This window comes from Argiope bruennichi, chromosome 8 (assembly GCF_947563725.1).
Source record: "Argiope bruennichi chromosome 8, qqArgBrue1.1, whole genome shotgun sequence".
Taxonomy (NCBI): domain Eukaryota; kingdom Metazoa; phylum Arthropoda; class Arachnida; order Araneae; family Araneidae; genus Argiope; species Argiope bruennichi.
Window position 1 is genome coordinate 120,393,225 of NC_079158.1, and position 17,056 is coordinate 120,410,280.

General features: G+C 32.6%; 1 protein-coding gene across 1 annotated transcript in view; it reads right to left on the reverse strand.

Moving 5' to 3' along the window:
• Positions 1 to 2,477: 2,477 nt before the first annotated feature.
• Positions 2,478 to 17,056, reverse strand: part of LOC129981721 (alpha-mannosidase 2-like) — a 29,201-nt gene continuing 14,622 nt past the window's right edge. The window contains exons 2-3 of the mRNA XM_056092674.1: positions 9,261 to 9,433; positions 2,478 to 5,374 (exon numbers count right to left, since the gene is read on the reverse strand). Coding sequence (XP_055948649.1) covers positions 2,668 to 5,374; positions 9,261 to 9,433 — 2,880 coding nt within the window. The 3' untranslated portion in view covers positions 2,478 to 2,667. The remainder of the gene's footprint in view (positions 5,375 to 9,260; positions 9,434 to 17,056) is intronic.

A 17,056-nucleotide genomic window follows, 5' to 3' on the forward strand; every position in this document is an offset into this window, starting at 1 on the left:
CACCCACAACAGAGAGTGAGAACCATGATTTTCTTTTAGTGCTTCTTGTTTTAAATAAGGTGATGTACCTAGGTCAAAATCGCAAAAAGAAAAAAAAATACATATTACTTATAATTAATTTATTTATTTCATGGTTTCAAACCTTTATTTTTTTGCATTATATCTCTCGACTTTCTGAATTTTATACCTGCATTTTAAATTTTCTCATACCATGTAATTTTATGCTTAAAGCATATGAACGTTTTTTTAATAATTTATATATTTTATGAAACGTTTTCATTTGTCATCATCATTTGTTTGCAGCAGCATGTTCCTCTTGCACCGAAAGATCCTACCTCACCCCCGGTCGCGGTGATCCGTTGGTAAGATCTCCACTTCGGAATCGGGAGGTTTCAGGTTCGAGACCCGATTCCAACGAAGAACCGTCGTGCAAACTGGTCTGGTGCACGTTAAATCCGTTGAGGCCAAACGTTCTCCCACTGGTGTGGTGTGGAAGTTTCGAGAGAGAAGTGCTAGCTCTCGTGTTATCTTCGTCATCTGACCACGGTTCAAAATTAAGAGGGCAGTCCTAATATAAGAAAGTGGGCCTAGTGTTGCTTTAAAATGGGACGTTAATATAACTAAACTAAACCTACTTCACCCCCTAAAAAATCTGTTAGTTTAACTATTACATCGTCAGATTTGCGATGACGGTGCAAGAAATCACTGTAGATATCCCACATGAAGGATGCTGTGGCAATTTTAAGTAACTCTGTAGATGAGTACACATTCATTAATCAGAACAGTTTCATAGGAGAAACAGATACTGCGTAATGTAGTATATAACGGAGCTAATCTACAGCGTTACCGGAAAGCATAGTTGTTGCTTCAGACAGCCTCTCAACGAATCCACTGTCAAGTTCCTTCAGTATTGCTAAAATCCTAATATTACTTAGCATTCGGAATCGCAAATAATATCGGGGAGATATCGTACAACCTTCAAGTTCTAATAGAGATGGTTTCAGCACGGTGGGGCATTACAACACATTTACACGCTATTATATAGATGTAAACAACAAGATTACTGGACTGGAAATGGGATGTCTAACAATATGGCCACTGAGATCACCAGATGTTTCCTTTTTGGATTTTTACTAAGATAATAATAGAAAGACTTAATGTATGAAATCCCACTTATTTAATAGGTGCCTTAGTTGTTCATCTGCTTTTACTTCTGAGGGAACTAGGGCACCTGATCACAAACACTTAGTCACTGCACGCATATCTCATTATTCTGTGCAAATACTTACATAAATATCGTTGTTTCTGTTTGTATTAAAGTTTTTTTACAACAAACGTCAGCTCATGGATCTATTTGCCTGTGATGAAGATAATTCAAAAAAGATTTAAGCTAGTCGGTAGAAATTTGATATACGGGCTTTATACCACATTTGCTGTCAAATTTTAAGTAAATTCTGTTCAGAGGCAGTCCATCTGACCGGCTGTTCGAATATAAATTAACACGATAACTACAAAACGAAGAGAGCTAGATAGATAATATTTGATACACTATATTAAAATCTATAGTGACGACTTCCGTCAAATTTTGAGCCGAAACCAAACCGTTTTACTGTCTGTCTTTTTTGGAAAATATCCATTCGTCTGTCGGTGACAAGGATAACTTAAAAGAGCTTTCAAATAGACAGATGAAATTTAGTGTATAGTCTTTATATAAAATTTGTAAATTTCTAACAAATTGTGGGCAAAATCCATTCAGAAGTTTCTTTGTCCGGCTGTTCAAATATCATTTAACATGATAATTATAAAACGATTACAACTAGATGGATAAAATTCGGTACTCAGATTTAACATGTATAATATAGACATCTATCACATTTTGGGGTAAATCCAACAATGCGTTGATTGTTTGTCGGGCTATACTTTCAGAAATATTTTAGCGAGATAATCCAAAAACGCAATGATTTAAATATATCAAATTTGTTACGGGATTTTATGAATACAACTGCAGTTTTGTGTCAAATCTTTTTTTTCAATCAGTTAGGAAAAATGTGTCCAAAAACAAATCCGATTTTCGGATACTATTAACGTCATGTTAGGGATTCATCGCCAAAAATCTCGCCAAGGATGACATGATAGATCAGTAAAAATGCTAAATTCACCGAAAGTTAATGTTTCATAACTATTATTCGCTACTGACATGCAAGGCGTTCTTAGGCACAAACTTATTGACGAATGTGCGAGAAAGATTCGGGGAGAGTACACACGCTGATTTTTAAATGTAATTCTACTATTTTGCTTTTGAGTTAAAAACACATACTTGCTTATAGATTGAAAAAAAAATGTGCAGCTAAATAAAATTTGTGGTAATTATTTTTTTTGAAAATTTGGTGAATGCTTTTACTAGAATACGATCCCCCCCCCAATAAACTATATAAATATACACAAAATATAATAACACACAAAACTTTTATAAGAAAATATAATTTTTATTTTACAACAAAATTTTCTTTTGACATTTATTTCCAATAAAACTGACTAGACTGGAAACGATGCTTCTAAACTGTTTAACAAATGATGAAAAACTGAAAGTTTATTGTAAAATTACATGGATTTAAAATCACAGTTAACAACGAAGTGAATTGTAAAGTTCTTTAACAAAATTGAGTGTTATCTAAATGTTATTTTATAAGTCTGCAGCTTCGCTGTAGAAGCTGAAATGGAATCTTGAGTATAAGAAACTGCCCCTGTTAAAGAAGTTTTTTCGATTTTTTCTATCTTTACCTTGGAAAAGAGCGCACCCTTTTTGCTTTTGATTATTTTATCGATAAAACTCTCAGCTTTGCAAGAACCGAAACTTTCGTGAATCACCATTAAAGAATCATTAGATGGCAAAGTGTAATTATCTGCTAAAGGCAGAGTTCGTAAGTTAACCAAATGAACATCTGAAGGCCAGGGTTTAGGTAGCAATGAAAGTTTTGGGTGGATAATAAGAGCCTCGCCATTATCAGTAAAGAAAGTAATGATTGGATATTGAGCACGCAACGATAATACTTCAGTTCTAGAAGATAAAGAAGATGTTGGCATGACATTCTTTTGAACAGATTCTGGAACAAGCCAGAAAGTTCGAGAAACCATTTGATTGTCCACAACGCCTTCTGACATACCGCGGCCATCATCTTCTCGCGTTTTTCTGTCCAGCATCACCTCCATAGTGCCCGGTAAAGGCGATGTAACACCATGGCTGTGAGGAACCAAAAGATTTAATCGAATTTCCTCATCTTCGATATACATGTTGGAAGTAGCTGGATAATAATTACCTTGTACAGGAAGACTGTTGACGTACTTCCGTTTGAGCATCTGAAGACCATTAGAATCTGTGTAAAACACTCCATTGTTTTTTATATTGCTGTTTATTCTCATTACTAATTCTACATCTCTGTTCAGTTTTGAAATGTCAGCAGATACATCGATCTGCAGACCAGATGGTGACGAATCAAAGTGATATAGATGCACAGTGAGTTTAAGGAAATTTTGGTAAATCATATGAAATTCGCTAACGATTGGACCTCGAACCAAGCAAAGATAAGGAAAATGTTCGGTAAGATTGCCGAATGATAGTGGATTGGGAAAATCTGGTTGGAATAAATAAGCACCACTGCGATAAACCCATGGTATGTATGCCCTAAAGTCAATTTCTGTCTTCTTTGAGATGCCAGAATCTTTCATGTAAATTTCTTTGAGAACACCTGAAGGAGAAAATTTCACTCGAAAATGGGGTGATTCTAAATTTATTTCTCGGTCATTAGGTTCTTCAAATTTAAAAGCTGAATTTTTCACTGATGCATTTGAATCATCTTTGAGAAAAAGTGAAACTACTGATTTTTTTAAATCATTCCCATCAGTAGATAATGCATTCTCTAATGTATAAGTTGAAAATGAGAGAGGCTCTAAAGTAATTACAAATATTAATTCGAATGTAGTATGCGATACAGAGAATTTCTCTCTCCAAACAGGGTTTATCTGGAATGGCACTACGTTACCTTTAGAATCTATAATTTGAACATGCGGTGTTCTAACTTTTAAGCGGACAGCTTCTGTGCGTGTCGTTGTCAAAGGATTGAAAAATGTTATTTTTCTTCCTGCATCTGCCATTTGGACAGGCAGTTTCTTTGTTGGCTCTTTCCATACAGTTCTATAAACGTCTGGATAAACTTGAGAAGTCCAGATGTTTCCTTCGTAAAGTCTTTTCATAAGGAGAATCTGAGTCATGTGGGATACGACAGACATGGCATTAGTTATTCCACTGTGAAGTCTCCTACCATAATCTTCCATTACATGTTTTCTAGAAGTACCAGTTATTGCGTCATGGTGTTGAAATAATCCAAGATTCTGTCTTGCAGAAACTAAAGAAGCGTAATCCTTCAGAAAGACGCTTTCCTCTGATTCTTTAATGTTTGTCTTTGCTAAGGAATACAAAATTTCTGCTGACCTTAACCATTGTTCCAATTCACGAGCAAGCTTCTTGTAAAAAGGTCTTGTTGTGTAAAATCCTGTCCAGTAGGAAGGTCTGGCATTTGCGTACACATCACCGTAAGGAAAGAAATCACCACTTAAGGACAACACAGAATTATAGGAAAAATTTTGCAATCTTTGGTGAACTTCTTTGAAATAGTCGCCAACAGTTCCAAATCTTATATGCGTATTCCATTCTTTCTTACCATTGATAAAATCGAACAGTTTTTTATAATTTTTGTATTGTTGTTCCCATTCAGCATAAACGTTGTACCGAAAATCATCTCCCAAAGGTACGAGGAGGACACTATGGTTAAATAATGAGGCATATCGCCCGTATTGTCCCAACAAATGGTTAGCTTTCAATTCCACATTTTGATCAGTAACTGTGTCTGCTGTGCTTTCAGACATCTCACCAAAAATTTTCCGAAAGTCGTATTTCAAACAAGATGAAGGATCTGGACCACAAGTGTGCTTGAAACTGTACAGATCTGATGGTGCCATGTGGCAAAACATTCTAGGTGAATCAAATGGTTGTTCCCAATAGAAGTCAAACGATTGTATTTTGGCAAGAAAGGCTTTCCAAGCGTAATGAGATCTTAAAATCACTGTATCTGTAATGCCAGCTGTTGACAAAATGTAAGGCAGACTGGCTGAATGACCAAACACGTCCACAGACCAACCATGTTGAGGAGTATAGTTAAGATGTTGCTTCAACCACTGGTTACCTTCGATGAGCTGATCTACCACGGCGAAATAACTGGTCGTTGCTTCGTCCGGCATCACCCAGCCTCCAGTAACGAACTCCAATTGCTTCTTTTGAAGAATTTTTTTGACAACGTCTTTGATTTGTTTGCTTTGTCTGAAAGAAAGAAAAAAAAAAAATCAGTTCTTGATACTTCAAGAAATTTTTGTTAATTTAATTGATGGATTTTCCAAGGCGAAAGAAGTAATGAAATAGAAGTAATTAGTAATAGAAGTTTGCAAGTAATCTATAATAATAATGTGTCGGAAGCATTAATTATCAGACAAATTGGAAAATTGAATTATAATTCAAATATTTAGACTTTACAGTCGAAAAGAAAATACATTTTCGCAAAGGATTAAAGGAAAACGTTTTAACTCGGGCGATGACTGTAATTATAAGCACAGTAGACTCCCGATTATCCGTCGGCGGGTTATCCGCGCTGCCGCACTAAGTTTTTTTTTTTTTTTTTTTTTTCTTTCCAAGCAAAGAGAAAATGCTTCCAAAGCAAGAAGCAAACACAAATGACTGATTTCTTCAAAAAGGTGTAATTTTACAGTTATGCTTTTGTAATTAGATAATATATTACAGTATTAAAACAATACATATGTATTAATTTTTCTGTGTATCCTTGACGCCTCTCGTAAGTACAAAGCACTTCTCTGTTTTCATTAACAAAATGCATTTTAGGTTAGTTTTGAGTGATATACTAAAATATTTAGCGTTAGTTAAACATTTCCTGCTGTTTATTTTACGTTTCATTGTACATAAAACGATTTTTCAAAGTTGGAATGACTGTTTTCTCTTTTGCTATACCCGTTTTTAGCTTTTTTCGGATTATCCGTGGCGGCCGCGCCACCCAATTCCGTGAATAATCGGGAGTGTACTGTAGTAATTTGTAGTATGAAATTCCAATATGGCATGAGATAAATGGTAAATTCTCTTGCAAAAGTTTTCAAAAAAATATCTATTTTGTTTTGCTAAGAAAAATATTTGCTTTATATTTTAGAGCAGAAAATATTCTAAGATGTAACATCTAAAAAATTTAACTTTAACCTTAGAATGAGTGACGTTTTATTTAAAAAAATAAGAGTTTTGAGTAACTGCCTATAATTTAGGAAAATAATTTAAAAAAATTAAATTATTTTTTTATTTAAAAAAATTAAATGTGCCATTTGGATGCACTATGAATTAAAACAATATTCCAATATACAAATCACTTTATAATAATTCTGTAATTTAAATAAAAGTCCCCTTTTGCCAATATATTTTTTATAAGGAAAAGATATTTTGATTGTATTTTTAATGCTAGAATTATTCATACAACAACCATCTTGATAGTTTTGCAAGTTACAGTTGAAATCCAATTCTGGGACCGTTTTTTCAACAAATGCTTATCAAAAAGCATTTAAAAAAGGATTTCCAAACATTCATTGTTGCCTTTTGGAGCAATTGTGTGAAGCTTATAAATTGAAATAACAACGTATAACCAAATGGCTATACTATGCATTGTAGGATTAAATTAAATTCTAATCTCGGTACAAATTTCAAAATATGTTGTTGGATAAAAAATGTTTAGAATTAAAATGCTTAGTTTTAATTATCAGAATTACGTTTTGTAACTATCGTGTTTATTTGCATTCGGGCAGACAAATTTTCTTTGAATGGATTACATTCACAATTTGATAAAAATCTACAAATTTATTGTTATGTCCATATACTCAATTTCATTCTTCTAATTTAAATTGTTTTTGAGTTATTGCGTTCACAGACAAACTGAAATCCCTTTTTTTCAGACTCGCGAAGTTCTAAAATGTGGAGATTTCTCAAAATCTCGAGTTCTTGACGATTGCGATACTTTTTATATATTTCCTATACGAGGAAGTAACCAGCGGGGTTAGTCTCCCAAAAACTTTCTCGCATATTATCTAATCAATTTGTCATGTCAGAGAATGCCTTGCATAACATCGGCGTAAAATAGTTACAAAATATTAACTTTTGAGGTGAATTTACTATTTTTACTGAATCTATTGGATGCAATTGGCGAGTTATTTGGCGATTAATCTATGACATGCGGCTAATAGTATCTGAAAATCGAATATGTACTTTAGACACATTTGTTTCTATTGATTGAAACACTTACAGTCATAAATTTCAATACCTAATTTGATATATTTACATAATTACATTTCGGAATTATCGTGTTTCCATGTTTCTGAAAGTAGAAAGCGGCAGACAGTCAACCCCATCGTTGGTTTTGGCTCCAACTTTGACAGATCTTTTCAATATAGATGTTAAATCTCTAAACCCAATCTTATCTGTTTAGTTATCTTCGTTTTGTATCGTGCTAACTTATTTTCGAACATCCGAACAGACAGACTTTTTCTGAACAGATTTTATACAAAATTTAACAGAAATCTACATATGTGATGTAAAGACAGTGTACCAAATTTCAACAGTAGCTTAAATCGTTTTTGAGAGATCTTTGTCACAGACAGATGGACATTTTCCAAAAATATGTTTTTCGAAATCAGGGATGTCTGAAATATTGGGGATTCCTCAAAATCTCGATATTGTGTTTTTTTGGCGATTACTATACTTACTCTATATGGAAAAGTAACCAGAGGGAGTAGTCTCCACAAAGTTGCCTCGCTTACTCTCTAATAAAGATGCTATTGTAGTGAAAGCTTATAAGCCAGTTAACAACTACGCTACACGAGCAATTGCTTTTGTATTGTGGTCATGTTACTGGGTTGCGAACCACAAAGTCCCAGGTTCTATCCTCTCTCATACCAATCCGCCACTTTGGTGACCTCGGACGATGAAACTTCAACCTTCATACAGCTGGTGTGGCGCCATCTACCCGCAACCAAAGTCGTTAGACTCACTTGACGCAGCAACCCAAAGCCGCCAGACTCACTTGGCGCAACAGCAACCACTCACCCACAGACGCTTGCTATAACGCTAGGCGCTTCTCAAATGGGTATAGGCGCATTAGAATCAACAGCTAATACATCACCACTCAACAGATATTCGTTCGTTTCACCTCCGACTCATTAGAGGGATCTGTGGTGAAAGCTTATAAGCCAGTTAACAAGCAGGCTACACGAGCAAATGCTTTTGTATTGTGGTCATGTTACTGGGCTGCGAACCACAAGGTCCCAGGCTCTATCCTCGCTCAATCCAAAACACCACACTATCCCAGTGAAAGCCTTGCATGACACTGGAGTAAAGTAGTTGCGAAATATTAACCATTGGCGTCATTTTAGCTTTTTTACTGTATATATCGTGTGCTCTTGCCGAGTATTTTGGCTGTTAATCCCTGGAATGAGGTTAATAGTATCCGAAAATCGAATTGGTATTTTAGAAACTTTTCCCCAATCAATTGAGATAAAAATTTGACACAAAACTGCATATGTATTCACACAATCACATATCGAATTTAGTTTATTTGAATTATTGCGTCTTTTATTTATCACGTTTACCTATTTCTCAAAGTACAAACCGACAGACGGTCAATCCCTTGTCGGATTTCGCTTCAAATTTGACAAGTGTTTGCCATAGAATGTTAAATCTGTGAACTGAATTTTATCTATCTAGCCGTCTTCGTTCTGTTGTTATAGCGTTAACTTATAATCTAACAGCCGAACTTTCTCTGAACAAATTTTACTCTAAATTTGATAGAAATCTGCAAATGTAGAGCAAAGACCGTATGCCAAATTTTAGCGGTCTAGCTTAAATCGGTTTTGAGTTATCTTTATCATAGATAGACAGACAGATGAACATTTTTTCCAAAATGTGTTTTTCGAGGTTAGGAAGGTCTGAAACCTGTAGATCCGTCAAAATCTCCACTTCGAAATTTTTGACGATTGCTATACTTTCTATGTCCCTCGTATACGAGAAAGTAAAAAGTGATGAAAGCATAGTGGCACATAGGATAATGTCTCAGTGGCAGATTGAATCATTGTGCAGGTGCGCTAAGCTTGCGAAAAGACTTGCTCACCTTTCCCACCACTTTGAGAAGAAGGATATTTCGGCCCAGATGAAGCGGAAGTCCTCCGTCCTGTTGAGGAAGGTGACCATATTGTCGAGGATGTGAGAGACGGAATTCTCGAAGTAATCGTCGAATGTTCTCAGCCATCCCGGATCTACGTGCGAATGAGGAAGAACAATCACCTAGTGAAAAAGAAAATGTTAAGGTCTCACCGTATTTAATACTAAAAGATATTCTTTTTATCATATAATCAATTGATAAATGAATTTGCCGATTTTCGATTTATCGAAAAAAAACCCCGATATTTTTGAAAAATAGATTTTTTTTTATACCAGTTTTCGAAAAATATCGATTTATTAAAATGATGATCATGAATAAAAGTTCACGATGAAACGCGATACAATAAATCGATATTCGCAATTACTTTGCGTTTTCTATTTCGTTTTCGTTATCGGTTAACGTTTATTTTTTATTGCTCTTCATTCTTTTTCACCTTTACGTCATTTTTGCTAATATTTCTATAAATATTGTCATATTCTAATATATAATAATACTTGTTTTAAACATGCCATTTTGGAATAAGCTGTTTTCTGTTCTCCAAATGAATACCATTATGGAAAAATAATTACGGTTATCAGAAGGTTGTAGACTGTCCTTTGTTTAATTGCTAAATATTGTTACGGATTTCGCCGCCGGGTTCGCTTTGTAGTGAGTGTATGGTGTGAGGACACAATCAGCAGGCTTCAATAGAAAACAACGAAGACGTTTATTTACACGAAGACACAGACGACAAATATTTACAGCCGAGACGAACACAGGACAATATACAGCAGCACTCTACAGCAGACAGTAGCCTACGAGTAGTAATCGACCACAGCACACAAAGCGGCCAGACAGAATCCAGCAGGAGAGGGGATCTTCGGAGCTTCGTTCTACGGTCTCTCCAAAGGCCGAACTTCTCACTGTCTCCTCGCTTTAGCTGCCGACTCACTACTTCTCACAACTGACTACTACACACGCGACACGACGCCGCTTCCACAGTAGACAATAGGACTCGACACACAGCACCAAATGTTTGTTTGGAATGTGTAAAAATTCGAAATTTGACAACATCTGATTCTCGAAGTATTATCTTGTGAATTTGATTTCTCACCTTATCAGATTATAAAAAAGCTCTGAGGCTTAGTTTAAGAGTTGATGAAGGTATAACGAGCTTCGCAATATCTGTGATTTTTTTTCAAATTATGGTATAGTTTCTTACTTTTTTGCAATTGAATTTTGAGTTATATAAAGATACTTCTTCACATATTTGAATAAGTGTCTTTTTTTATTGTCTGTAAATCAAATTATTTTAATCCAAGCAACCATCATTTGAACATCTTTTTACAAGTGAAAGAATGTTACAAGGAATAATAATCTATGCTAAAATGGGTTAATTAGGTACCAATTTTATGACTAATTCTGAAATTAAATATTTTTTGTAGATATAATTTTTCTTTTATATAAAATTATAATATAACAAAAATTTTCAATTGACTTTCCATTTTAAATAAAATATGAAACTTCTTGAAATAAATTGAATAATTTAAACATAAAAAAATTAAATTTATAACAATTTAATTACAGCTCCAGCCGCCATCTTAAATTTAGTAGTATATTGTAAGGGTTTCTTTTATTTAATTATATTTAAGTACTAGTATCATGGTGAAAGTATCAATACTTTTATTGCAATTACAAGTAAAAGAAACACTTGTCTCTGCTTCAACAATAAATTTCAAGTGCCTCAAATACTATCAAATAATTTACAGTGAGACTTTTTAATCTCACAAAATACTTTTTCAATTATTTTGCTCGCGTAATCTTACGTGTGCGCATGTGAAAGAAAAGATGAAAATGCAATAATTCTTGATTACGACTACACTGTGCTTATTTCGTTATTTGGTAAACTCTAAAATTAACATATCACTATTTTCAGATAACACTAGAAAATGAGTCACAAAAGATAACCCCACGCTACCTAAACATCCGGTTCACCGAATGATTATTCAGTGAACCGAATTCCTAACAAGGACAAGTTGTTACATATGCAAGTTAAGCTTGAAAAAAAAATTTTTTTTTCAAAGAAAAGAATTTTCTCGCCTTACCATATATATATATATATATTTTTGGTGACATGGTATAAAAATGCATAAAACATGCAGTAAATATTTAATTCAAAAATTTATAATTATTAAAAAATTCTCGGCCGCAAATTTAGAATCAAAGTAATTAAATGTCAATTTTAATCATTTTCAAAGTATTTTAATTACTTGTCAGTAGTAACAATCCTCTTTGAATTCTTTTGAAAAATTAATAGATTTCTTTATCGATTAACTTTGTTAAATCCTTTGATTCAATCATTTCAGCAATTCATTAAATAAGACTTTCCATTTGGAAATAAACTCCATCTTTTTGTTTCAAATTGACGCTAAAGAGCAAATCATATTATTTCTGTGTGATTGAAATGTTTGCAACTTTTGAATGGAATCAAATAATAATCACATTTCAAAGGGCTATTGACTCGATTTATCTTCTGAAAAACATGCGGAAACGCACGATCTACAAAACAAATATTTTTCTAGTGTTTGTAACTAAATAAATGTTGGCTCACAAAGCTTCCGAAGAAGACAGGGATCGATTCTGTAGATATCCGCCTATTGTTTTTGGGAGAAATACGTGTTTCCCTTGACAGACAATGTAACTTTTGGCATTTGCAAAGTGATTATAATTAAAATTTGCGCTTTTAAAAGATAATTAAGAATATTAGCTGTGAATTAAGTATCTCATGTCAGAATGATATGAAACTGGACTTGAATACATTAGATCAATGGGATTTTGTAAGTTGAAAGAATGTTTAAAAATAGTTATTTATAGTTAGACTTATTAAAGTCATTGTGAAGAAAGGCCATAAAGGAGGAAAAAAAAACATTTATGGAGAAATGTTTCATATGAATACATCAAACACTAGATATTATAAGTCGCAGGAAAATAATAACACGCTAACAAAACCATCGGGGGTTGTCTCTCTAAAACTTTCTTGCATGCACTCTGATAAAGGCATTATTCCAGACAACGCTTGCATAGCATTGGCGTATAAAAATTACGAAATATTTTTTGGCGTGAATTTAGCATTTTTACTGAATCTATCGTGTAATCCATGGCGAGTTATTTGGCGATTCACCAGGCATGCGGTTAATAGTATCCAAAAATTAAATTTGTATTTTAAATGCGTTTATCCCAATGGACTGAAAAAAAAATTGACACAAAACAACACTTGTCGTTACAAAATCGCATACCAAATTTGATATTTTTAAATCACTGCGTCTTTGTTATCGCTTTTATATGTTTCTAAAAGTATAGACCAACGGACGGTCAATCCCTCATTGGATTTGGCTCGAAATTTAATAGGCGTCTAGACTATAGATGTTAATTCTGTGTGACAAATTTTATCTATCTAGTTATCTTTGTTTTGTAGTTATAGTGCTAAATTATATTCGAACCGCCGGACAGACGGACTTCCTCGGGGCAGATTTTGCTCAAAATTTGATATAAATCTACAAATTTGGTATAAAGAGCGTATGCCGAATGTCATCCGTCTACATCAAGGCATGTTTTAGTTATCTTTGTCACAGACAGACAGACAGATGGACGAACAATTTCCTAAAATGTGGTTTTCGAATTCTGAAAGGTCTAAAACTTTGAGATTCGTCAAAATCTCGAGTTAACAATTTTAGACGATTATTATACTTTCTCTAAACTACGTATACGAGGCAGTAAAAATGAAATTTAATTTTAAAAAAGCAAAGTAAATTTGAACAGCAACAATTTTTCTTGGAAAGAACATGAAAAAAAAGTAATCAAACAAACACTTATGACTTTCCAAAGAAATACTCAATATGCTGTCCACTGTTCTAGTTTGTTCCTTCACCAAGCAAAAGCATATTGATGTCATACTAATAGATGGTTAATTAATTAACAGTGCTTTAAAATCTCAATTTTAATTATAATCTTCCCAAATTAAAAAAAAAAAACTAACTTTTCTCAAAGTTTTTCTTAGACATACATTTAATTTTTCTCTTAAATAGAGGGAAATTTGTGAGATAAAGGGATTATTTCCCCTTGGATCTATATCAAAATCAAGTTAGATGTTGCTAATGCATAATTGTCAAAAATACTTCTTTTATCGTGCAATGAAAATACTTTCATACTAATACATATAAAGATGAATGTGTCTGTGTGTATGTGCGTTGACACTCTACAGAACCGATCGTTTGCCTTAAAGCTACTAAAATTGACAGAAATGCATTGTGTATAGAAGAAATGAACACCTCAGAATGATTTTTATTTTGAAATTTTAATTAATTAAAAAATTTAGCTTAATTTTGGCTTTTTCTCTCCATAACAATCGAAAATATTATTGCAAAAATCTCATTTTTTTACCATTTTAAAATTTAAAAAAAATATCTTTTAAATGATGTCAGTTTGATTGCCGTATAATTTTTGCCGAATTGCAGCAATTTTTAAAAATATTTTTTATTTATCTTTAATAACAGATTCCATCGTTGTATGGAATACCAATTTTATTGTTTCATAAAATTTTAATCATGTATTTTTTCGTCCGCTGGTGAAAGCAAAGGAAATAAAATCTCCCTTAACATTTGCATGAGGAAAATGAAATTACACTACTGTGAAAGTTGAAAGATAGACGAACAAGACAGTTATTTTTTTAATAGCACTATGATATTATGGGTTTTTTTATATTAAGATTATCTATATATACAATATTTATTGTGTAGACGTAAGGTTATTAAATAACACTGTTATAATGTCTGTTAAAAAATCGTTGATCAAAAATACTTTATTGAGGGAATCATGAACGTCAGGTTACGCATTTGGGATATTTAATTGAAATTAACCAAAATTTTTATTCTTGGCGAGCCAACTGGTTACCAAATGCGGCTATTTAAAAATAAAGTGTCGATGTCTTCATTAAAAAGTGAACTAAAAGACATTACAGTACGATTTTCCTCTAATTTAATGTTATGTTTTAAATAAATGACCTTAAGATACCATTAATTCACCATTTACGTAACTAACCTAAATTTGAACTCTGGTAAATTCGTAATGAAAAGAAATGCTAAAATTTAGCTTAGCAAATTTCATTGCAATAAATACTTCCTAAATCAAAATAACAAAACAATCACTTTTATACAAAGAAAGAAAGAAATCACAGGATGCCTAATTTCACATATACAGCCATTCAAATTGCAGTGTTTTCATTATCATGACGCAAAAATTTATCGGCGACAAAAACAACGATTTCAGTTCCAAAATATACTTAAATAATAACGCAATTTCATCCTGCTATCGAATATGTAAATAAAAACATCCAACAGGTACACAGAGGTCAAAGCGAAATTAGGAAATAAACTATTACCTTCGTTGATAACACTTCAAACTTACATTAAATTGAAAGCCCGAATAAAAGAAGCCAAAATAAAAGATAGCTCATTAAAAAGTCACGTTATGGTTCAGCTGCAATGAATTAATAGGAATATTTTGTAGGTAGCTTTTTCAATGACAGTAGAACCTTGCTTTGCATGATTGCACGATCTTCCGTATAGATTTTTTCTTTATTAACGCGAATAATTTTACTGATTGTTAATAAACAAAATTCATCACGCAGCTGCATTATGTAGAACTTTCTAAACCGTAATTGTTGATTATCGTGGTTACCGTTAAGTTAGCCTTTCCAGTTAATTGTTGTTTAAAGCGCTTTATTGCCGTATCGAAATCTTTTTCACTGTTACCCGCAAAAATAAATGACTTTTTTTTGAGTTGAGAATGGCAACATTTTTATAAATAGAGCTGTAAATATTACTTTTTTTTTCAGAATAAAAATAAACTGAATAGAATAAAATTGCTTGTTATTTTATCTCCTGAAACCACATCATAAAATTATTTTAAGTGGAGAAACGATTGAATGAAATGAAATTCAGATAAAGCACCAATAGTTGCGTTATTATTTATTGACATTTAACACTTCTAAATATCTAATACCTGTTAATGTTTCTTTTTCATTTACGATTTAATTTAAATAAGTTTTGAGAATAGCAAAATATATTCATACAATATCTATAGTGCATATGTTACAGATGAAAATCTGAGTGTTATGGGAAAAAAATCATATATGGCTTTTCATCTATGATTTTTGCTATAAAGTTATTCAACCAAATAAAGTTAAAAGTAAACATCTGAAATAAGGTAGAAGTTCTCAATAAATTCTTCATAAAAAAATAATTAAATTCCAGCATTTTGTAAATGTCTGTCTACTTTCAGTTTATTCTTTAAGTTTTCAGAACAAAGGAATATCTTACTAATAACTAAAAATATGCATTTAGCAGATGTTCTGTAGAAAATTAGTAAATGAAGCTGTCTACAAGATTATTCTAAACAGCAATTAAATTCAATTGAAATGCACTTGTTTTAAACTGTGAATCATATGAGCCAAACTTGCTGCAGAATTTATGGTGTTTCTTTCTTTTAATTTTTTTAAAAAATTCAAGTAAAAATAGTTTAAAAAAATGTGAAATGAAACGATTCTTGAAACAGGAATTATTTATTAAATAAATAGGAAACATTTAATTGCATGAAACTGTCTTTTAACAAGTAACGCCACCTATTTCAATTTTCAAAATACGTTTGAGAGGGGGGGGGGACCTCAACATTTTTTTAATGCTTTGGATGCGAACAGTTCTGTTTCATATTAGATATGAAACAGAATTCAGAATTGTTCGTTATTGATTGCAAAAAATTCTTTCATTAGAATTAATTATTGCCTTAAAAATTATTCCAAATCAAAATATCTAGGTCTAACGTGCCCAAATTCCAATAAATATGTCTGAAAGTTTTTTTTTTCTAAAATGTTTAGGACAGCTGAATAAATAAATAATAAAATGACATTATACGATCAAGAAAAAACAGCTGATGTGTAAATTTCCTGCCGTTTCAAAAATGTGACTTTCATTTTGAAAACTATTTTTATTTGTTTCAAAAAAGCAAATCAGAAAATAATTTTAAAATAACAAAATGTTTCATGACTTGATTTCAGATGCTTTTAAAAATTTCTATAACTAAATAGCTGACCTTAATACTACAAATTTTAGAATATTGACCGCATTTCTAAACGTCCTTGTACCTCGCCTTATCTGTGCTTTAGTGCGAAAGCATTAAAGAATGATATCAGCAGAAAGATAAGCGAATGCCGCTTGATTTCGTGCATGCGAATCAATGAAAAGTTTTGCAAACGCAAACAATTTGCATAAAAAGTAAACAGTCTATCTATATAGTCTGCAACCCAGTGCAATTCACTGAGATGAAAGGGTACATAAACAACGCTTCGGTTCACACAAAGTGTTGAAAATAGCATAGAGTTCTCTCATTTTTCGTGCTCGGAAGCGGCAAAGGCAGAGGTCTCGCTGTAGAAAATAAACACACAAGTGTATACATATAAAGTAACACGCCAGGAAATGCATACTATGCTGCACGCGAACGAGAGAGAGTAGAACATAAAATAAAAGAACACACACACAAACTCACAATCTTTTTGAATTTGTAAGATTGAAAGGCAAACAGAACTTATGAAGGGCATTTTATTTTTATTTTTTTTTTTTTTTTTTGCTACACAGTTTCATTTTTGTCAGACGAGAATTGCATAAAAAAAATCGTCTGTTGAATGACGATTAACGTTAACAAGCAAAATGTAG